The sequence below is a fragment of the Tursiops truncatus genome, chromosome 15 (assembly GCF_011762595.2).
Source record: "Tursiops truncatus isolate mTurTru1 chromosome 15, mTurTru1.mat.Y, whole genome shotgun sequence".
NCBI classification, from domain to species: Eukaryota; Metazoa; Chordata; class Mammalia; order Artiodactyla; family Delphinidae; genus Tursiops; species Tursiops truncatus.
The window spans coordinates 22,205,396-22,228,264 of NC_047048.1; the positions used below are offsets into that span (position 1 = coordinate 22,205,396).

At 42.2% G+C, this 22,869-nt stretch overlaps 1 protein-coding gene across 1 annotated transcript in view; it reads right to left on the minus strand.

Moving 5' to 3' along the window:
* Positions 1-7,157: 7,157 nt before the first annotated feature.
* Positions 7,158-22,869, minus strand: part of LOC117308105 (acyl-coenzyme A synthetase ACSM1, mitochondrial-like) — a 43,612-nt gene continuing 27,900 nt past the window's right edge. The window contains exons 10-13 of the mRNA XM_033839890.2: positions 11,590-11,717; positions 10,409-10,508; positions 8,969-9,088; positions 7,158-7,475 (exon numbers count right to left, since the gene is read on the minus strand). Coding sequence (XP_033695781.1) covers positions 7,389-7,475; positions 8,969-9,088; positions 10,409-10,508; positions 11,590-11,717 — 435 coding nt within the window. The 3' untranslated portion in view covers positions 7,158-7,388. The remainder of the gene's footprint in view (positions 7,476-8,968; positions 9,089-10,408; positions 10,509-11,589; positions 11,718-22,869) is intronic.

Consider the following 22,869-nt stretch of genomic DNA (forward strand, 5'->3'; position numbering starts at 1 on the left):
AGTGTGTGGGTTTAATCTCTGGATTTTCTGTCCTGTTCCATGGATCTATATTTCTATTTTTGTGCCAGTACCATACTCTTTTGATGATTGCAGATTTGTAGTACAGTCTGAAGTTCAGGGAACCTGATTCCTCCAGCTCCGTTTTTCTTTCTCAAGATTGCATTGGTTATTCAGAGTCTTTTGTGTTTCCATACAAATTGTAAAATTTTTTTCTACTTCTGTGAAAAATGCCATTGGTAATTTGATATATATTGCATTGAATCTGTAGATTTCCTTGGGTAGTATGGTCATTTTGGCAACATTGATTCTTCCAGTCCTAGAACATGGTATATCTTTCCATCTGTTCATGTCATCTTCAATTTCTTTCATCAGCATCTTTTAGTTTTTGGAGTGCAGTTGTTTTGCCTCCTTAGGTAGGCTTATTGCTAGGTATTTGATTCTTTCTGATGTGATTGTAAATGGAATTGTTTCCTTAATTTCTCTTTCTGATCTTTCATTTTTCAGTGTATAGAAATGCAACAGATTTCTGCGTGTTAATTTTGTATTTTGCAACTTTACCAAATTCATTGATGAGCTCTAGTAGTTTTCTGGTGGTATCTTTAGGATTTTCTATATATAGTATCATGTCATCTGCAGACAGTGACAATTTTACTTCTTCCTTTCCAATTTGGATTCCATTTATTTTCCATATTTTTCTTCTCTGATTGCTGTGGCTAGGACTTCCAAAACTATGTTGAGTAAAAGTGGCGGGAGTGGACGTCCTTGTCTTGTTCCTGACCTTAGAGGAAATGCTTTCAGCTTTTCACCATTGAGTATGATGTTAGCTGTGGGTTTGTCATGTATGGTCTTTTTTATGTTGAGGTAGGTTCCCTCTATGCCTGCTTTCTGGAGAGTTGGTATCATAAATGGGTGTTGAAAGCTTTTTCTGAATCTATTGACATGATCATATGATTTTTATTCTTTAATTTGTTAATGTGGTGTATCATTCTGATTGATTTGTGTATACTGAAGAATCTTTACACCCTTGGGATAAATCCCACTTGATCATGGTGTATGACCTTTTTAATGTATTGTTGGATTCTGTTTGCTAGTATTTTGTTCAGGACTTTTGCGTCTATGTTCATCAGTGATATTGGCCTGTAATTTTCTTTTTGTTGTTGTTGTATCTTTCTCTGGTTTTGGTTTCAGGGTGATGGTGAACTGAAACCAAACTGAAACCAAACTGAACTGAATGTGCTTGGGAGTGTTCCTTCATCTGCAAATTTTTGGAATAGTTTCAGAGTGATAGGCATTAACTCTTCTCTAAATGTTTGATAGAATTTGCCTGTGAAGCCATCTGGTTCTGGACTTTTGTTTGTTGGGAGTTTTTTAATCACAGTTTCAATTTCAATACTTGTGATTGCTCTTCATATTTTCTATTTCTTCCTGGTTTAGTCTTGGGAGATTGTACTTAAGAATTTGTCCCTTTCTTCTAGGTTGTCCATTTTATTGCTGTAGAGTTGCTTGTGCAATAGTAGTCTCTTATGATCTTTTGTATTCTATGGTGTCAGGCATAACTTGTTTTTTTTTCTTTTCATTTCTAACCTTATTGATTTGAGCCCTCTCCCTTTTTTCCTTAATGAATTTGGCCAAAAGTTTATCAATTTTGTTTATCTTTTCAAAGAACCAGCTTTTAGTTTCATAGACCTTTTCTATTGTTTTCTTCGTCTCTATTGCATTCATTTCTGCTCTGATCCTTATGATTTCTTTCCTTCTATTAACATTGGGTTTTGTTTCTTCTCCTTTCTCTAGTTGCTTTAGGCATAAGGTTAGGTTTTTTATTTGAGCTTTTTCTTGTTTCCTGAAGCAAGACTGTATTACAATAAACTTCCTTCTTAGAACTGCTTTTGCTGTGTCCCATAGGTTTTGGATCACCTTGTTTTCATTTTCATTTGTCTCTAGCTATTTTTTTTATTCCATCTTTGATTTATTCAGTGACCCATTGGTTGTTTAGTAGCATATTGTTTAGATTCCACATGCTTGTTTATTCCAGTTTTTTTTTTCTTGTAGTAGATTTCAAATCTCATAGCATTGTGGTCCGAAAAGATGCTTGTTATGATTTCAATGTTCTTAAGTTTACCAAGGCATGCATTATGGCCTGCATGTGATCTATCTTAGAGAATGCTCCATGTGCACCTGAAAAGAATGTGTATTCTGCTGTTTTCAGTTGGAACACTCTGTAAATATTAATTAAGTCCATCTGGGTTAATGTGTCCTTTAAGGCCTGTGTTTCCTTATTGACTTTCTGTCTTGATGATCTGTCCATTGATGTAAGTGGGGTGTTCATGTCCCCCACAATTATTGTGTTACTGTTGATGTCCCTGGTCCATCACAGTGGACACCCGAACACCCTTCCCCTACGTGCTGCCCAGTTGTGCGCCATCCAACCCCAAGTCCTCTCTGGAACCTTCCCTGACCTTAGGTTTTCTTGTCCTCCTGAACACAGGTCCCCTGTCCCCCACTTCTGGACTCTTCTTCCTTCCTTGGAGAACTCCCAAGATTTCCCATGGGCAGTGGCTGAAATCGATTTGATGACAGAGATACAAGAATAATCAAATACACAAGCAGAGTGGGAGGTTTTCACACCTCTCCCTCAACAAGTCATACAATGAGCACCACAGAGCATCTGTAAGGTGTAGAAGATCTTACTAGCAAACCATTTTAATCATATAGCTATATCCATATATCCCTCAATATCACATAACAACTGCAGAGGAAACATTAATTTCAGGCACATATAGTATAATTATAAAAATTAACCTTATTTATTTTGGCCACAAAGCAAATTTCAACATATTTCAGAGGAATGAAATCACACAGAGCATGATTTTTGGTAATGCAATTGTGCTAGAAGAGTCCTGATGAAAAGCTAACTAGAATTTCCCATGTTTGGAAATTGAGAAGTACACTTACAAATAAAATATGAGCAAAGAAGAAAACCCGAAGGAAAGATGTTACAGTTGAACTGCATTACGTGGTCATGATGATACGGTAATAAAATAGGTTTCCTTCTGGCTTGCGAATTCTACTCTGTGTGACCATACAGATGGTACGGGTATCGTCTCAAAATCATCCGTAATTAGCGTAGACATTTTAACACCTGAAACAGGGCTAGATACATCACCTGTTAGCATGGGCTTTAGCTTATGAACCTAAACAGGGGGAAAAAATCCAGTCTGACTCTCATTATTGATTGCCAGGGACCTCCAGAAATTGAGAATTTCAATGGAGAAAGTTCACCAGCTTCTCTTCCGGGGGATCTGAGGACAGCACCCAAACAGTTTGGCAGTACCAGGAGTGCTGGGTGGGGAGAGCCAAGCAGGTGGGCTGGGGCCCAGGGACCCAGGTAGTTAGACAAAGCCCACTGGTGATGGTCTGTTCTGGGCCCTGTCCTGAGGTGAACTTCCTAAATGTGCTTTTATGTGTGATTGACACAGTGGTTTCCCAGCTCATTCAGGCCCAAGACAGCTTTAAAATCATTGCTTTAAACCCCATAGATTTTATTATTATGGAAACTTATTGTAAACAGGAAACGTTCTATTACTGCTGTAATGGAAAATCAATGTCTTTTACCATAAATACAAAGAAATGATTAAAAAAAGAAACCAAGCAAAACAAAAACAAAAAACAGGGATAACTAAACAATAGTGTTGAAATCTGTTTAGATGCAGTTGCCTGCCTACAGAGTCCCACGTTTGGGCTGTGTGGTTATAAAGAGACAGACTAGGCACAGAAGGGGTGGAAGTCAGACTAGCCGCGAAGTGAATGGGAGGCAGACGCAGCCTGTAAGGGACTGGGGACTTCCATGAACGGTGCCAGGGTCACCCTGGTTACAGCTCAAGCAGGGATGAGGGAAAGAAGGAGAAGTGAACAGAGTTAAGGGGCCTGGAAAGGGTGAGACCATTCGTGCAGCAGACGAAGCATCCCCAAAGCGGGTTCAGCCTCCCATCCAGGGGAGGAGCCCTCCGTGGCCCCTGAAGGCAGGGCCAGGAGCCTTGGGCTTGAGACCCAGCTGTGCTGCTTACCAGCGGTGTGACGCTGGGTGGGTTTCCTCCCTAAGATGGAAATGTCCAGTCCTGTGTCCAAAGACTGTCATGAGGACAAAGGGAGGCCATGTGCTGAGCGCCTGTGCCCATCAGCTTCATCATCTCCCAGGGGCGACTGTCCTCCCAGAACCGGCACCTTAGAAGCTGTGAAGGCTTTAAAGGCCCCTCCTGTTACCAGCCTGTGCTAAGCACTGTACTCTGCAGGCATCTTCTTATGGCCCATACCATCTCTATCCCCATTGCACAGATGGAGAGTCAGGGAGAGGTGTTGTACCCAGGCTGAGAAAAGGGTCAGGGGGGACTTGGGTCTGGATGGGAGTGGGGGGAATGTTGGGAGGGGAAGAAGCTGGAGCTGAGGCCTCCAGAGAGAGAAGGGGCCAGAGAGAATGTTTGCCTTTGCTCAGGGTCAGCCCTGCTCAGAAGATGAAGCAAACCAGGCGACCATGGTCACACCTCACTCCTCCACCTCGGGCTGATGGTCAGTCATTGCTGTGGTGATGATAATATTATCATACAATGGTCCTGATGATCTCTTTACTGTCATTGTTGTTATTGTGGGAGAGGGCACAGCCCACTCTGACACACAGCTCGGGTCCTGGGGAGGCACACTTTTTTCCCTCGCTTGACCTTGGGATCTGCTAGGCCCCATGCAACACCCCGTTAAGTGCATGCTGTCATAGCCCAGTCCTTCCCCTGTGCCCTGTCCCCAGAGCCACCCTACCCTGGCCATTCTGTGGTGTCTCAGAGCATAAGCACAGCCCTCTGGAAGGCCCTCAATGGGACAGGTGCCTAGCACTGGGTTCGGAGCCAGGAAAACACCCCCTTCCATGACAGCCTAGGTGGGGTAGGTCATGCTAATCTCGAGGGTATGGCGGCTTGAAGCAGGATCTCAGTTCCCTGACCGGGAATCAAACCCAGGCTGTGGCAGTGAAAGTGCTGAATCCCAACCACTAGACCACGAGGGCCGGTGGGCTTGAAACAGGACCTCAGTCCTTGTCTTCTTTGAAGAAAGAATTCAGCAAAGAGACAGAAGTTAGTGAAGCAGATAAAGCGTTTTTTAGAAGAAAAGTCCATGCGGAAAGACACACGGATGGGCTCAGAGAGAGAGTGAGTCATCCTTTTGGGGTGGCTTGAATTGCTTATATGGCTGCAGTTCTCCGGGTTCCCTCTAGCCAATCACCTTGATTCATCTTGCTTTGTGCCCATATTTGGTCTGACTCAGGGTCCTACCCAACGTGCACAGGCATCTTTTAGCCAAGATAGATTCCAGCGTGAGAGTCTCTGAGAGGTTGGCAGGACATATTATGGGCTAGCGCCCCCTCCATTTTCTGACCCCTGAGGAACCGTTTTGTGCATGTGTAGTCCAGGAGGTCTCCTTGACCTCAAGAATGAAAACTATGGTAGTCTTATCTTTTTGCTCAGGCAGAGCTGAGCTTCTCTCTGCTCCTGCCTTTATCTTTTCCTTGAAATGTCAGCAGGAGACAAGCTCCAGCTGCTGAGCCTGGAGCCCGTCTACCTTCTACCTCAATGCCAGGGTCTGTTCACCCCGACTGCCTGTGGAGGTATCCACTGGAGTGCCAGAACTGTCTGGGAGTATGTGTGCGTGTGACTGTGGTTGTATAAGTCTGCATGTATGAACCTGTGTGTCTGAATTTCTGTGTCTGTGAGCATCTCGATTGTGAACGTGAATTTCCCACTGCACAGCACTGAGACATTGAGTGTCTCTCTGTTTTTCTCTGTATGCATTTGTGTTTGCACCTTTGTCACTGAATGAATGTACGCTGGTTGTGCAAATCCGTGTGTGTGTCTGTGTCTCAGAGAATATGTGTCCGTGGAGTTGTGTCTGTGTTTTATATGTGTGTGACTGTGCTGTGTGTGAAGTTGCTGTCCCTTTGGGTGTTCCTGATTGTATCTGTGTGTTTTTCTTCTTTTTGTGCCTGTGTGTATGTGGCTGTGTTCTGTGTCTATGTCTCTGCCTACATGTCTGTGTGTGTGTGTGTGTGTGTGTGCGCACGCACGCGTGTGTGTACCTCCTTGGGGTGTGTGTGGGTCTGCCCCGGGGGGCTGTCTCACATGGCCCTGAGTATGTGTACTTGTGTGTGTGTTCCCCCCAGGGTGTCCTTGCCTGCGTTGGTCTGTGTGTGAGCTGTCCATGAGCCCAACACCTGAGTCCCCAGGTGAGGCTGGGGGTGATTCTTTACCTGTGCGTCTCTGTGTTTGTGATGTCTGTATATTACCCTGTGAGTGTGTGTATCTGTGCACCTCAGAAGAGGGCAGCTGCAGAGGGGATCTCCCTCTCGGTGACCCCCCAGGAATGGGTGAGAAGGAGACAATATGCGCTTCTCTCACCCCCAGGCTCAGCCTCTTCTGCCTCTGCTCCTTCCAGCCTCTGGTGGTTCCATCTCAGGCCAGAAGGATGGATGGAGTGAAGGGTTAGTTCACAGGACCACAGGCCAGGGGGGTCAGAGGGCTCTGGATGGCAGAGGGCATTACACAGTATAAGGAGAGGTGCCTGGGGAGGACTCTGGGCCCCTGGGAAGGGGCTGGGGAGCAAAGCTCCTGCGTCCCTGGGAAGGGCTGAAGGAGTCCTGCAGGGTTCCTGGGGCCCCAGAGGGCAGGTACTCACTCACCTGCACTGGTCCAGGCTGGGACCTGCAAGCAGCAACAGCAGCAGCATTATTGGTGGGACGAGAGGCAGTGGGTCCACTGGAGGGTGCAGGTGAGGGATGGTGTGGCAGGCAAGTGTCGTCACCAGGCTGGGCTGCCCTCCCCTCTTCTCCATTCCCCAGACACCACACTTGCCCTGCCTCCCGCCTCACCCCTAGTTGGGCAGAGGCAAGCCAGGCAGGAGCAGACCCCGGGGGCCACATGGACTGTTCCTCCTAGACCTCTATGTCCTGGTCGTCGACTGGGTCACAGAGTTTCTGGAACCAGGAGGGAGAATCAGGCCCTGGGGCAGTCTCTGATGGGGGTTGGGGGAATTACGAGGGACAGCATTTAGCACTGGATCTTTCCCAGAATAAACGCACAACAGACTCACTGTGGATGCTGAGTCAGTATTTAATTTGCTTCAGCCCCATTCTGAGCGCTCAGCTGGGCAATCTGAAAGGAACAGGGAACTTGGAGGAAGGATAGTGATTGATCTTAATTTAAAAGAACAAAAATGCTGGAATGTTGACACTCCTGGCTCTCTTTCATGTCAACTCTCTCAGCGTTCCTCTCCTCACCCTCACCATCGTGAGGAACCTGAGGCCGCCAGGCATTTGGCCAACATCACACAGTGGTTTCTGAGTTTACTGCCAATTACATCTGACCAAACTCCTTCTTCCGGAGTTCACTTCTTTTTATCTTGCCAGTGATGGTTTTGGGCAGCTCTGAGACAAACTCCACCTGGTTGAGGATAAAGCAAACACATTCTGACTAAGTCCCCCCGTCATTTTTTATCAACCCTCAGCTCTCCTCCTTTGCCCTCTCACAGTCCCCCAGACAGGCTGGCGCCATGTGGGGGCCTTAATGGGGTCCACCATTTATGTCAGGTTCTCCTCTGACCTCCTGAAGTTGGATGCAGCCCTTTGATGTACTTTGACCAGTGAAATATGAGAAGGAGTGAAGTGTGCCACATTTAACAGAAAAGGTGGGAGTCATTGAGACAGGCCACCCCTCTGTCCATCTCTTCTAGTGCTCTGGGAGGTACCTACGTGGTGGCTGCTCCTTTATCCTGGTCCCAGGATGAGGGGATGTGGAGCAAAGGCTCCGGGAAAGCTATGGTGGACAAGTGGCGTGAGCAAGAAAGACACCGTCCTTGTTATAATCCACTGCAATTTTGGGACTGTTTGTTACCCACAGTAACATGTAGCCCTTCCTGACTGGTACGCATCCTCTACTGTACTCTCGATAAAGCATCAGATGCTAATGTTAGCAGCATGAACTCTGTTGTCAGATACACATGGGGTTGAATTCCAGCTTCTATTTACTCTAATCTCAGGCAATTTACTTTGAGTCTCTAAGCCTCAGTTTCCTCTCTGTAGACTGGGATGATTATCTCAGGTTGTGGAGAGGATTAAATGAAATAATAATGCATGTAAAGCATTGAGTCCAGGGCCTGGTACACACAGTAAATGCTCAATAAATGTTAGCTATATAGCTTTATAATATGTATTGATTGTAAACATTCAGACAATGCAGCAAAGTATTACTACAAAAGAAGGAAATTTTAACTTGTTTTTAAACATATCAGATAGCACTACGTATGTTATTTCTTAGCCTGCTTTTTTATCTCAATAATATATTATTGTGATATTTTATGTTAAAAATCTGCGTCATCAGTTTAAATTACAGAATAATATTAAATTCCATGAGTAATTTCATCATTTCTCTATTGCTGCACAGTTTTATAGCTTGTGCACAGCATTTAAAACAAATGAAGTTGAACAGAAAATATCAGAATGTATTACATGCTGTTAGGGTAAATATCATTTTGTTCTTTGTTGTTTGCTATGTGTGTATATGGGTGTTGGGTTGCAATACAGAATCTATTTCTCACGACAGAATGTTTTTTAATAGCTTGGAAGTTGCTGGTTTGGGTGTCTTTTTCAAATTTTGAAAGATTATAAATAACCTTCCTGGATATCCTTGGGCAACTGTCTGATTTTTTTCTTTAGGCTGACACTCCAGCAAAGGATGAGTTTCTGACACAGGAGCGAGGTTCCATCCGATTCAGTGGGCTCCCTCACACCCCTAAGCTGAAATGCTTCTTCTGCAGAGAAAAATATTAGTGCTCTTGGCTACTTAGGCTTCACCCCAGACACTGTATGAGACTTGAGGCAGTGGAGCCCCCAGAACCACTCACAGGGACCAGACCCCATCCATCTGCTCTCGCTCACCTTCCTTGGGTACTTGTACGGGGCTGTCACTGACTTCACATGCTGCTGCAGCTCCTTGGTGAGCTGGTCTCGATCATGGGACAGGAAGTTTGGGGTCAGGACAATGAAAGCCTTCACTACCTGCAGTGAAGAACCAGAGTGAAGGCTCAGAGAGAGGGACAACCAAAGTATAGTTTAATGAGTAAATGCCTGGGACTTCCTTGGCGGTCCAGTGCTTAAGACTGCACACTCCCACCACAGGGGCCGCAGGTTCGATCCCTAGTCAGGGAACTAAGATCCTGCATGCCATGCCACACTGCACGGCCAATAAATAAATAAATAAAAATGTAAAAATAATTTTCAGGGCTTCCCTGGTGGTGCAGTGGTTGAGAGTCCGCCTGCCGATGTAGGGGACACGGGTTCGTGCCCCGGTCTGGGAAGATCCCACATGCCGCAGAGTGGCTGGGCCCGTGAGCCGTGGCCGCTGAGCTTGCACGTCCGGAGCCTGTGCTCCGCAACGGGAGAGGCCACAACAGTGAGAGGCCCGCGTTAAAAAAGAAAATAATAATAATTTTCAGTTTTAAAATTTTTTAAATTAAAAAAAATTTTTTAAATAAAATAAATGCTTACAAAATTAATGGGAAAACAAACTGACAGCAGAGCCTTTGGAAATCCCAGGTTCAAATCTCAATGCTTCCAATTTCCACTCTTTGCTTTGGAACATTACTTAAGCTCTCTTAATCTCGATCTCCTTCTCTGCGAAATGGGGAGAGGACAGGTGCATTCCTCATCAGGTTCATGCAAAGATTCCATGAGATAATACACATAAAACGTGAAGCCAGTTTAAATGTATTTGTATTCCTATTATTGTTATCATCACCATTTTCACTATTATTATAGGTAGAGTTCTGTGGGCATTTAATAATAGTTAAGACCTTGTGGGCATTTAATAACGTTGTCAATTTATTAGTTTCCTATTATTATTTATGTCCTCATTTAACTTCTCACGGATTGTACATAGAAGGTGTTCAATAAACACTTGTTGAATCAAGGATGCATGCTCTGGAGCCAGAGTGCTCAATTTCCCACCACTTATTAGCTGTGTAATCCAGGCAAGTTATTTAACCTCTTTATGCCTCTGTTTCCTTCTCTGCATAAAGGTATTAAAAGAGTCCTTAATTCATTGTGTTCTGTGAGGGATAAATGAGCTGACACCCAGTAAGAGCTGATTATAACTGCTAGATGGCAGCAGCAGCAGCATTCACTATCAGCATCGTTTCAGTCACAGATGAGGCCACAGTGCCCCCTGCTGACCACATCGTGTAAGCGCACATGCACATCAACCATGCCCTCGCTTCACCCTAGGTCCAAGGCTGGGTAGGTATGGCCGGGAAGTTTTCCCCTCACCTGCCTTCCCAGCCCCACGCCCAGCCACGATGACCTCCACGTCCCGTTCCTCACCTCCCCTCGAATCGGGTCCGGGCTGCTCACCACAGCGGACTCAGCCACCGCTGGGTGCTCTGCCAGGGCGTTCTCCACTTCTGCCGGCCCAATGCGGTACCTGCAGGACCAATGGTTCCTTCTGAGCCAATTCCCGGGCGAGGGTGACCCAGTTCCTCAGATCGCATCTTTTGGAGAGACACAACTTCCCTTGGCATGGAAGGTATCTGTCACAGGGCGCCAGGGCCTGTGTAATGGGACTGAAATGTGAAGTCCTGAACGTTCCATGCTAAGAAATACAAGGCTCAGGTGCCCCCCAGGTGAGAGAGGAGGTGAATGCTTCATCCTCCCAGAGCTCTGGGGCTTGGCTCAAGCTCAAGCAGCTTCCCCTGGCATGAAAACTCCTTAGCTTAAACATTTGTACAAATTTTACAGCCTGTTCCTCACTATATCAGCATTGGTTTTAGAAATGAAAAACAACAAACACAATTTTCCTGAAATTCCCAAGAAAACATGTTTTTCTAGTGTAACGTGTCAATTTTTTTCTTTATAAATCATGTAAGAGTTAGGAACACCAGACTTGGAGTCAGACCGCCTTTGTTCAAATCTGGGCTGCACCATGTACTGTCTTTGAAACTTCAGGCAAAGTTTTTCACTGGTCACTGACTCCATTTGCTCATGTAAAATGGGCATAATCATGGGAATTCCCTGGCTGTCCAGGGGTTAGGGCTACGTGCTCCCACTGCAGGGAGCACGGGTTCAATCCCTGCTCGGGGAACTGAGATCCTGCATGCCGCACACTTGGGGCCTCCATAAACACACCCTCCCCGCCCCCCCAAAAAATAAAATAAAATGGGCATAATCACATCTACCTTACAGCATTGGGAGGTGGTTCGTATAAAGCTCTACAGAGAGTACGGTCACATAATACGTATTCCAGAAAGGTGAATTTTATTATTGCCGTTGTTATGTGCTTCTGTGACATGTGGTTCACTACAGGAGCACACAGAATAAGCTCCCTCAACAAATAGGGACCAAAGTCAAGTCTTCCTTCCCAGTGCCTTTAGCTTGCATGATGTCTTACTTTGGTTCAGAGTTAGGCTGAGAGTCCATCACCAAGGCATGAAGGAATGTCTGGGCATGCTACCTCCCACCAGGCTCGTGAGGGTGGTACCTTCTGGTTCAGCGTCAGCCACACCTACCCGGAGGCATTGATGACATCATCAGCTCTCCCCAGGAACCAGAAGTAGCCCTCTGCATCAACAGTTGCTCTGTCCCCACTGTTGTAAAAGTCCCCACACTCCACTTCGGCTGTCTTCACTGGGTTACTCTGCAAAGACAACGACACTACTCTGTCAAACACAGTGAGTTTAGAGATGATGAGCTACAACACTGAGCTCAGAACTGGGTTTGAATCCTGCTTCTGGCTCTACCTGGCACCTGGGCAATTTTTATAATCTCTCTGAGTCTACTTTCATAACATGCAAGCACTCAATGCATGCTACTGGTCGATTAGTGAACAATGTTAAACCAATTTTAGAACAATTTTTAAAAAATTTTTATTTATTTATTTATTTTTGGCTGGGTTGGGTCTTCATTGCTGCACACGGGCTTTCTCTAGTTGCGGCGAGCGGGGCTACTCTTTGTTGCAGTTCACGGGCTTCTCATTGCGGCAGCTTCTCTTGTTTTGGAGCACAAGCTCTAGGTGTGCGAGCTTCAGTAGTTGTGGCACGTGGGCTCAGTAGTTGTGGCTCACGGGCTCTAGAGTGCAGGCTCAGTAGTTGTGGGACACAGGCTTAGCTGCTCCGCAGCATGAGGGATCTTCCTGTACCAGGGATCGAACCCGTGTCCCGTGCATTGGCAGGCGGACTCTAAACCACTACGCCAACAGGGAAGCCCATTGCCTCCGGTTTCTGGCAAGAGATACTGTTTTCCACTTGAGATACCAGATCAAATTCTGTTTTAAACAAATGCTTTAAAGTAATTTGATTTAAAGTGAAAAATAATATAAGTAATAATATACATGGTGCATGGATGTGGCAGAAAATAGTTGACGTGGACTTGAATGACTGAAATTTAGGAGACACCACATCAAAGGGTACAGAAAAAGTCCCACCCCCAATTCATGTACCATTTGAACTGCTGTCTGTCTCAGTGTACTCTGATACAGTTGACCTGACACATCCCTGTGGACACGTCTTCCCTGAAGGAAATGATATTTCTTGATGTCAATCATCTGAGGTAGGGTCAGAGATTGGAACCTTGCAGATGGGACTCCCACACCCAGGGAAGGAATTCCTTTGTCTCTCCGGGCCTGAACTTCTTGGAAGTAGATCTCAGAGCCATTGAAGAGCTCCTGAATGGTAGGAGAATAGTATCACATCTACTACACAGAGAGGGTCAGAGTCTACAGAGGCACCTAATTGAGTTCTTCACCTTGACTACTTTTAAAAAGTGCTACTGGTGGGTGATGTCAAGAAAACATGGCAAATGAGGAAGATTTAAGGTCTCATTTCCCCAAAAAAACTAAAAAAAAAGTACAAGAAGTTGAATTGACTATGTACAACGTCTGGGAAAGAGTCAAAGGCTTAAAACAACCTTATAAATACTCAATCAAGAAAAAGCCATCTTAAAAGTGGTACAAAGTTTTGTGACATTTTATTCACTCTTGCTTCAGCCTTTCTCCTGCATGGCAGTTTTGGTCTTGAGCAGATGGCAGCCCAGTTCCCAGTTCCCCTGCTCCAACCAGAGAGAGCAGAGAAGATCTCATTTGCAAATTATTGTACACACCTGTTGTAAACTGTCTGGGGATAATGTGAGGACTGGTGCAAGGCACGCAGTTCATGTAACTCAGAATATAAGTGGGAAGAGCAATAGGCACTGTTCATAGAAGCTACCTGGAAGACTACAAAACTGAAAGATGCCTGAGGTAAGAAATTATGGGTGGAGATATACAATAGATCATCAAGGTCTGGAGGAGAAGCTGGGGTGAGATTCTTTCAAGAAATTAGGATATTCAAGACAGCTGTGCACATGGCGGTATTTAGAAAACCATGTGCATACCTGAGCAAGACGTGTGCTCACAAGAGTCCTAAGAAGACCTTAAGGTTTCACCTCAGACTGATCTCTAGGCTCAGAGCAAGCTGAGCTAAGTGGTGAAGGAGTACCCCAGCACAGACCTAACTTGTACATTGGTTGTTCTCTCCTTTTTGTTGTTATTGGTATTTTTGTTTGTTTGACCTCTTGACACTCAAGAAAATCTCTGTCAAAACATTAGCTGAACATGAGCTAAATGATCAGAAACTTCAGTGTGATCACACATGGCCAATAATTGTCGTTGCAAGAAGAGTTTGGAAACGTCTCAAAACAAACATACTGTTATAGGCTTCAACAGTCAACAAAACAAAACAAGAACAACAACAAAACCCCAGACACCCCAACCCCCAGGGAAGCAGGAGAATCTGATTTCCAGAGTTACCACATTGTAATAGTGAGAGGCCCAATATTCAACTAAAAATTACAAGACATACAATGAAACAGAAATCATGCCTCAGGACTTCCCTGGTGGTCCAGTAGTAAAGATTCCACCTTCCAATGCAGGGGAAACGGGTTTGATCCTTGGTCAGGGAACTAAGATCCCACATACTGTGGGGCAACTAAGCCCACGCACCACAACTACTGAGCACGTTTGCCTCAACTAGGCAGTCCTCATGCTGCAAACTACGGAGCCCACACACCCTGGAGCCTGTACACCATAACTAGAGAGAGAAAATCCACACGCCACAACTAGAAAGAAGCCCGCACACTGCAACAAAAGATCCCACATGCCACAACAATGATCCTGTGTATTGCACTAAGACCCTACACAGCCAAAAGTAAAAAATAAATAAATAAAATAAATAAATATTTAAAAACATCATGCCTCATTCAAAGGAATGAGATTAATTGACAGAAACCACCCCTGAGGAAGCCCAGACATAAGACTTACTAGACAAACAGTTTAAATCAAGTTTGTTAAATGTGGTCACAGAGGTAAAGGAAGAAATGGACAAAACGCTACAAGAAGTCAGAAAAGTGACATGTGGACAAAATGAGAATATCAACAACGAGATGGAAATTATGGAAAGGCACCAAACAGACGTTCTAGAAAAGGGCAATAACTAAAACAAAAAGTTCACTGAAGTGTTTGGCAGCAGTTTAAAACAGGAATAAGAAAGAATCAGAGAGTTGAAGACAGAACAATAGAAGTTATTGGGTCTGAGGAGCAAACAGGAAAAAAATTGAAGAAAAGCAAACAGCGCCTAATGGACTTGCATGACACCATCGAGCAGACAAACATGTGCATTATGAGAGAAGGAAATGAGACATAGAAGGGGACAGGAATAGTATTTGAAGATATAGGGGCAAAATCTTCTCAAATGTAATGAAACAGATGAATTTACAAATACAAGAAGTTCAAAGAAATCCAATAAGATAATCTCAAGAGACCCACACCAGGATACATAAAAATCACAATATTGGAAGCCAAATAGAATCTTGAAAACAGCAAGAGAAGTGACTCATCACATACAAGGATCCTCAGTAAGATTATCAGCTGATTCTCACAGGAAACCTTGAAGGCCAGAAGTGGTGGGATTACATATTTAAAGTGTTGAAAAAAAAAAACCTGTCAATCAAGACTTCTCTATCCTGCCTTCAAAACGCTCCTTAAAAATGAGGGAGAAATTAAGATATTTTCAGATAAAAGCTGAGGGCGTTCATTGCCACTAGACATGCCCTAGCAGATATGGTAAAGGGATTCCTACAGGTTAAAATGAAAAGACTCTAGACGTGTGTCAAATCCATATAAAGATATCTTTGGAAAAGTTAAGTGTGTGGGCAAATGTAAAAGCCAATATTACTGTAATTTTGATTTGTGACTCCACTTTTAATTTTCTATAGTATTTTTTTTAATTTATAAAAAATTCTAAGTCTATATTTTTGGGTACACAGTGTACAAAGATATAATTTATGGAATCAGTATCAGAAAGAGGAGACAAAGCTCTATAGGAGTAGAGTTTCTTGTTTTTGTTTCTTTTACTGCTTACATGTTTTTAATGAGGTAGCATTGGTTTATAACATCATATGTTTCATGCATACATTATAATTTGACTTCTTTATACACTACAGCACGCTCACCACAAAAACTCTAGTTTCCATCTTTTACCATACAATTGACCCTCTTTACTCACTTTGCCCTCCAACCCCCATCCTCTCTGATAACCATTAATATGATCTCCATATCTATGCTTTTGTTTTGTTTGTTTGTTTTTTTAATATTCCACATATGAATGAAATCACAGGTATTTGAACTTCTCTGTTTTGTTGATGGTTTCATTTGTTGTGCAGAAGCTTTTTAGTTTGGTGTAGTTCCATTTGTTTACTTTTGTTTTTGTTGCCCTTACCCGAGGAGACATCGCCAAAAATATGTTGCTAAGACCAATGTCAAAGAGCACACTGTCTATGTTTTCTTCTAGGAGTTTTATGGTTTTAGGTCTTACATTCAAGTTTTTTAATCCATTTTGAGTTAATTTTTGTGTATGACGTCAGATAGTGGTCTAGTTTCACTCTTTTGTCTGTGGCTGTCCAGCTTTCCCAACATCATTTATTAAAGAGACTTTCTTTTCTCCATTGTAGATTCTTGGCTCCCTTGTCATAAATTTGTTGTCCATATATGTGTGAGTTTATTTCTGGGCTCTCAAATATTTCCATTGATCTATGTGTCTGTTTTTCTGCCAAATTATTTTGAATAGTATAACTTTGTAGTATGATTTGAAATCAGCAAGTGTGATACCTCCCACTTTGTTCTATTTTCTCAGTGAGGATTGCTTTGGCTACTTGGGGTCTTTTGTGGTTCCAGACAAATGTAGAATTCTTTGTTCTATTTCTGTGAAAAATGTTATTGTGATTTTGATATGGATTGCACTGAAGTTGCAGATTACTTTAGGTAAAATGAACATTTTAACAATGTTATTCCTTCCAATGCATGAGTATGAACTAGTTTTCCATTTCTTTGCTTCTTCTTCAATTTCTTTCAACAATGTCTTATAGTTTTTAGTGTACAGGTCTTCCACCTCCTTAGTTAAATTTATTCCTAAGGATTTTATTCTACTTGTTGTGATTGTAAATGGGATTTTTTTCTTAATGTATTCTTCTGCTAGTTCATTGTTATTATATATAAATGCAACAGATTTTTGTATACTGATTTTGTACCCTGCAACTTTCCTCTTTTCATTTATTAGTTGCAATAGTTTTTGGTGGAGTCTTTAGGGTTTTCTACATATAAAATCATGTCATCTGCAAATAAGGTGACAAGTAAAATTTGTCACCTTTCCAATTTGGATGACTTTTATTTCTTTTTCTTGCCTATCTGCTGTGATTAGAACTTCCAATACTATGTTGAATAAGAGGGGCGAGGATGCTCATCCTTGTCTTCTTCCTGATTTTAGAGGGATGGCTTTCAGTGTCTCACTGTTGAGTATGGTTTTAGCTGTGGGTTTGTCATAAATGGGCTTTATTATGTTGAGGTATATTCCTTCCATACCCACTTTATTGAGAGTTATTTTTAATCATAAATGGATGTTAAACATTGTCAAATGATTTTTCTGCAACTTTAGAGATAATCATATGATTTTTATTCTTTGTTAATGTGGTGTATCACATTGCTTAATTTGAGCCATCCTTGGATCCCTGTAATAAGTCCCACTCCATCATGGTGTATAATCCTTTTAATGTATTGTTGTATTAGGTTTGCTAATTTTTTTTTTTAATTATTTATTTTTGGCTGTGTTGGGTCTTTGTTTCTGTGAGAGGGCTTTCTCTCGTTGCGGCGAGCAGGGGCCACTCTTCATCACGGTGCACGGTCCTCTCACTGTTGCAGCCTCTTGTTGCAGAGCACAGGCTCCAGACGCGCAGGCTCAGTAGTTGTGGCTCACGGGACTAGTTGCTCCGCGGCATGGGGGATCCTCCCAGACCAGGGCTCGAACCCGTGTCCCCTGCATTGGCAGGCAGACTCTCAACCACTGCACCACCTGGGAAGCCCAGTTTGCTAATGTTTTGTTGATAACTTTTGCATCTATGTTCATCAGCGATACTGGCTTGCAATTTTATTTTTTGTGTGTGTTATCCTTGTCTGGTTTGGTATCAGTCTAATGTTGGCCTTGTAAAATGAGTTGGGAAACCGTCCTTCCTCTTCAATTTTTTGGAATAGTTTGAATATGATAGGTATTAAATCTTCTTTGAATGTTTGGTAGAATTCACCAGTGCAGCCATCTGGCTTTCTGGGAGGTTTTCAATTACTGTTTCAATCTCCTTAATGTTGATCAGTCTATCCAGATTTTCTATTTCTTCATGATTCAATCTTAGAAGGTTGCATGATTCTAAGAATGTTTCCATTTATTCTAGGTTGTCCATTTTTTGTTCATAATATTCTCATAATCTTTTGTATTTCTGTAGTATCCATTGTTATTATGCCTCTTTTGTTTTTTATTTTATCAGTGCCTTCTCTCTTTTTTCCTGTGAGTTGAGCTACAGGTTTGTCAATTTTGTTTATCTTTTCAAAGAACCAGCTCTTTCTTTCATTGATCTTTTCTATTGTCTTTTAAGTATCTATTGCATTTGTTTCTGCTCTTATTTTTAATATTTCCTTCCTTCTACTGTCTTTGGGCTTCACCTATTCTTTTTCTAGCTCCTTTAAGTGTAAGGTTAAATAGTTTGAGACTTTTTTTTGCTTCTTGACGTAGGCCTGTATCACTATAAACTTCCCTCTTAGTACCAGTTTTGCTGCAACCCACAGATTTTGGTATGTTATACTTTTATTTTTAGTTGTCTTAAGGTATTTTTAATTTTTTCCTTTAAATCCTCCCTTGACACAATAGTTGTTCAGCACCATGTTGTTTAGTCTCCACATATCTGTGACTTTTCTAGCTTTCTTCTTGTAGTTGATTTCTAGTTTCATACCATTATATTCAGAAAAGATGCTTGAAAGGATTTCAGTCTTCTTAAATTTATTGAGACTTATTTTGTGTCCAAACACATGGCCTAACCTTGAGAATGTTCCATGTGCACTTGAGAAGAATGTGTAGTCTGCTGCTTTTGCATAGAATGTTCTATATACGTCTATTCAGTCCATTTGGTCTAATGTTTTATTGAAGGCCATTGTTTCCTTGTTGACTTTTTGTCTAAATGATCTACCCATTAACGTAAGTGGCATGTTAAAGTCTCCTACTATTATTGTGCTGCCATCAGTTTCTCCCTTTACGTCTGTTAATAATCGCTTTATATATTTTGGTACTCCTAGGTTAGGTGTATACAGTCGTTAGTTCCAGGAACCCCTGCAGATACCAAAATTTGAGGATGCTCAAGTCTCTTATAATTTGCATATAATGTACAAACAATTTCCTGTAAAGTTTATATCATCTCTAGGTTACTTATAATACCTAATACAATGTAAATGCTATGCAGATAGTTGCCGGCACACAACAAAGTTAGATTTGCTTTTTGCTTCTCTCTGGAATTGTGTTCTGAATTATTTTTGATCTGCAGGTAAGTTGAATCTGTGGATGTAAAACGTGCCGATCTGGAGGGTTGACTGTATATATATTAATAAATATCGTATATTCTTGAAGGGTTATCTCCTTTATCATTATGTAATGTTCATCTTTTGCTCTTCTTACCTTTCTTGGCTTGAAGTCTTTTGTCTGTTATGAATATAGCTACACCCACTTGTTTTGGCTGCCCTTTGCTTGCAGTATCACCTCGCATCCCTTCACTCAGAGCCTATTTTTTTTTAGAGCTGAGATGAGTCTCCTGGAGGCAGAATATAGTTGGATCTTGTTTTTTAATCCATCCAGCCACTGTGTCTCTTTTGATGGGTGACCTTAATCCATTGGCATTTAGGGTGATCACTGATGATATATGAGGACTTAGTTCTGCCATTTTATCTTTTGTTTTCTGGTCGCTCTGTATTGCCACTTTTTTGTTGTTTGTTTGTTTTGGGTTTTTTTGGGGTTTTGTTTTGTTTTGTTTTTTTTCTTGTGTTTCTTTCTGCCATTTTAGTTTGGTGGTTTTCTATGTTGTTTTTCTTCAGCTTATTCTTTTTTTATGTTTTGTTTTGTGGTTACCATGAGGTTTGTATAAAATGTCTCATAAATAAAACAGCCCTTTTTCTGTAGATAACATCTTATCTCATTTGCCTATACAGGTTCCATCGTTTTCCTGTTCCCCCTTTATATTTGGTGTGTGTGTGCCTCAAATTATCTTCTCTTATACTGTAAGTGTGTTACCAGATTGAAGTACCTTAGTTATTTTTACTGCTTTCCCCCCTTTTATGCTATAACTGTTTAACAACTTATATAGAGTTGCAATTTTCTGATTCTATCTATTTACTCAAAGTTTTGTGTACTTTTGTCTTTTCATTTTGGTAGAAGAGCTCCTTTCAACATTTCTTGTAAGGCAGGTTTAGTGGCGATGAACTCCCTCAACTTTTGTTTGTCAGGGAAAACCTTTATTTCTCCTTCATATCTGAAGGATAACTTTGCTGGTTAGAATAGTCTTGGCTGACAGGTTTTATCTTTCAACAATTTGAGTATGTCATTCCACTCTCTCCTGGCCTGTAGAGTTTCTGCTGAGAAATCTGCTGATAGGGTAATGCGGGTACCCTTGCAGGACAATGTCTTTTTTTCCCCACTGCCTTTAAAATTCTTTTTTTATCATTGATTTTGATAGCTTAATATAATGTGCCTTGAAGAAGGTCTTTTTGCACTGAGATAATTAGGTGTTCTGTTAGCTTGTGGAGTCATATATCCAGTTCCTTCTCCTGGTTTGGGGAGTTCTCAGCTATTATTTCTTATTTTTTATATGCTCTCTGATCTCATCTTCTCTCCTCCTTGTGGAATACCAAATATCCTTATGTTATGTTTTCTAATGAGTTTCTTCATTTTTTAAAACCTTATTTCTCTCTCCTACCTGAATCATTTCTAGATTTCTATCTTTGAGCTCACTAATTCTCCTTTCCATATGGTCTGCTCTATTTCCAGTGGTTTCTAGTACAGTCTTTATCTCATTTTATTGAGTTCTTCAGCTCCAGAATTCGTTTGTTTCTTTTTTAGGGTAACCAATCTCTTTTGTAAAGTATTCCTCTGTTCATCAACTTTACTCCTGAGCTCATTGAATTGCTTTTCTGAGTTTTCTTGTAGCTCAGTGAGTTTCTTCGTGATACCTATTTTGAATTCTCCATTAGTTAAAGCATGCTCTTCTGTGATTTTCACTTTGGTTTCCGGAGAATTGTCATTTCTTTTTTGGTATACTGCATTGCTGTCATTTTTCATGGTGCTTGATGAAATGTTCCTGTGCCAGTGCATTTGAAGTATCCAACACCTTTCTTAATAGATAAAGTTTTGCTTACTTTGTTTCTAACAAACCAATAATTGGTAACTAGAGGTTTTTCCTTTGTTTTTAAGTAGGTGGCACTACAGCACAAGTGTTTTTTTTTTTTAACGTGTTTATTAGAGTATAATTGCTTTACAATGTTGTGTTAGTTTCTGCTTTATAACAAAGTGAATCATTTATACATATACATATGTTACCATATCTCTTCCCCCTTGCGTCTCCTTCCCTATCCCACCCCTCTAGGTAGTCACAAACCATGGAGCTGATCTCTCTGTGCTATGCAGCTGCTTCCCACTAGTTATCTATTTTACGTTTGGTAGTGTATATATGTCCATGCCACTCTCTCACTTTGTCACAGCTTACCCTTCCCCCTCCCCATATCCTCAAGTCCATTCTCTAGTAGGTCTGTGTCTTTATTCCCGTCCTACCCCTAGGTTCTTCATGACTTTTTTTTTCTTAGATTCCATATATATGTGTTAGCATATGGTATTTGTTTTTCTCTTCCTGACTTACTTCACTCTGTATGACAGACTCTAGGTCCATCCACCTCACTATGAATAACTCAATTTCGTCTCTTTTTATGGCTGAGTAATATTCCATTGTATATATGTGCCACATCTTCTTGTGTTTTTTTTTTTTTTTTTTTTTTTTTTTTTTGCGGTACGTGGGCCTCTCACTGTTGTGGCCCCTCCTGTTGTGGAGCACAGGCTCCAGATGCGCAGGCTCAGCGGCGATGGCTCATGGGCCCAGCCGCTCCATGGCATGTGGGATCCTCCCAGACTGGGGCACAAACCCATGTTCCCTGCATCGGCAGGCGGACTCTCAACCACTGTGCCACCAGGGAATCCCAATGTGCCACATTTTCTTTATCCATTCATCTGTTGATGGACACTTAGGTTCCTTTCATGTCCAGGTTTTTGGTTCGTTTTTCCAGAGCTGCCTCTTGTGGTATTTGAGAATCTGCACTTTCCATCTTCCATTGTCTCTGTGGAAGGTGTGGCCCCATGCCCTCATAATTGCTTCTTGTGCTCCTGGGGTCACTGGTGCCTTGCTGTTGCTGGTGTCACTTCTGTTGCTGGCATCACCACCAGGAGCACTGGTATGGCAGAAGTTTCCGCTGTGTCTGGGGTTGCCTAGGTTGCAGCCACTGCTGCCCCGGTGGGGGTAGTTGGAGGGAGGGGTAGAAGCTGGGGTCAGAGGTTGTCATGTTCATGGGCACCACCACAAGCAGGGGTCTGGAGTTTCATGTGCTCCTGTGGCTGAAGAGACTGGGGTCATGGGGCTCACTTCTACTGCTGCCCAGTTCTCTGTGGCCATGGGCACTGCTGCAGCTGGAAGCCAGAGTCATGTGTGTCACCTTTGCTGCTGCTGCTGGATTCTCTGGGGCTGTGGCTCAGCCATGATAGCCAGGAGGCCAGTATCATGGGCACTGGTTCTGCCTCTTCTATGTGTTCCAACCCAGCCACCTTCAGATTACAGATGTGTAGATCTCTCTTGTGTCCTGGTGTGTTGAGCAGAGGAACCGGTGTTGTGTTATGGATGTTTTACTAGTTGTAGGTTAAAGGAGAGAGACAAAGGGATTGTCTCACACCACCATAATGCTTAGAAGTATAGCTTTTGTATGTAATTGAAGTTAATTTGGTATCAATACAAATTAGATTGTTATAATTTTAGGATGTTATATGTAATCCCCATAGTAACCATGAAGAAAATATCTAAGGAATATAAACTAAAGGAAATTAGAAGAGAAGCAAAATATGTCACTAAAAAATATCAACTAAATAAGAAAGAAGACGGTAGTGGAGGAAATGAGGGGCAAAAAAGCATTAAGACATACAGAAGATGAATAGCAAAATGGCATATGTAAGTCTTTCCTTATCAATAATTACTTTAAATGTAAATGGGTGAAACTCTCCAATCCAAAGGCAGAGATTTGCAGAATAGATGATAAAACATGATCCAACTCTACACTGTCTATAAGAGACTCATTTCAGATTCAAAGACACAAGTAGGTTGAAAAGATGGAAAAAGACATTCCCTACAAATAGGAGACA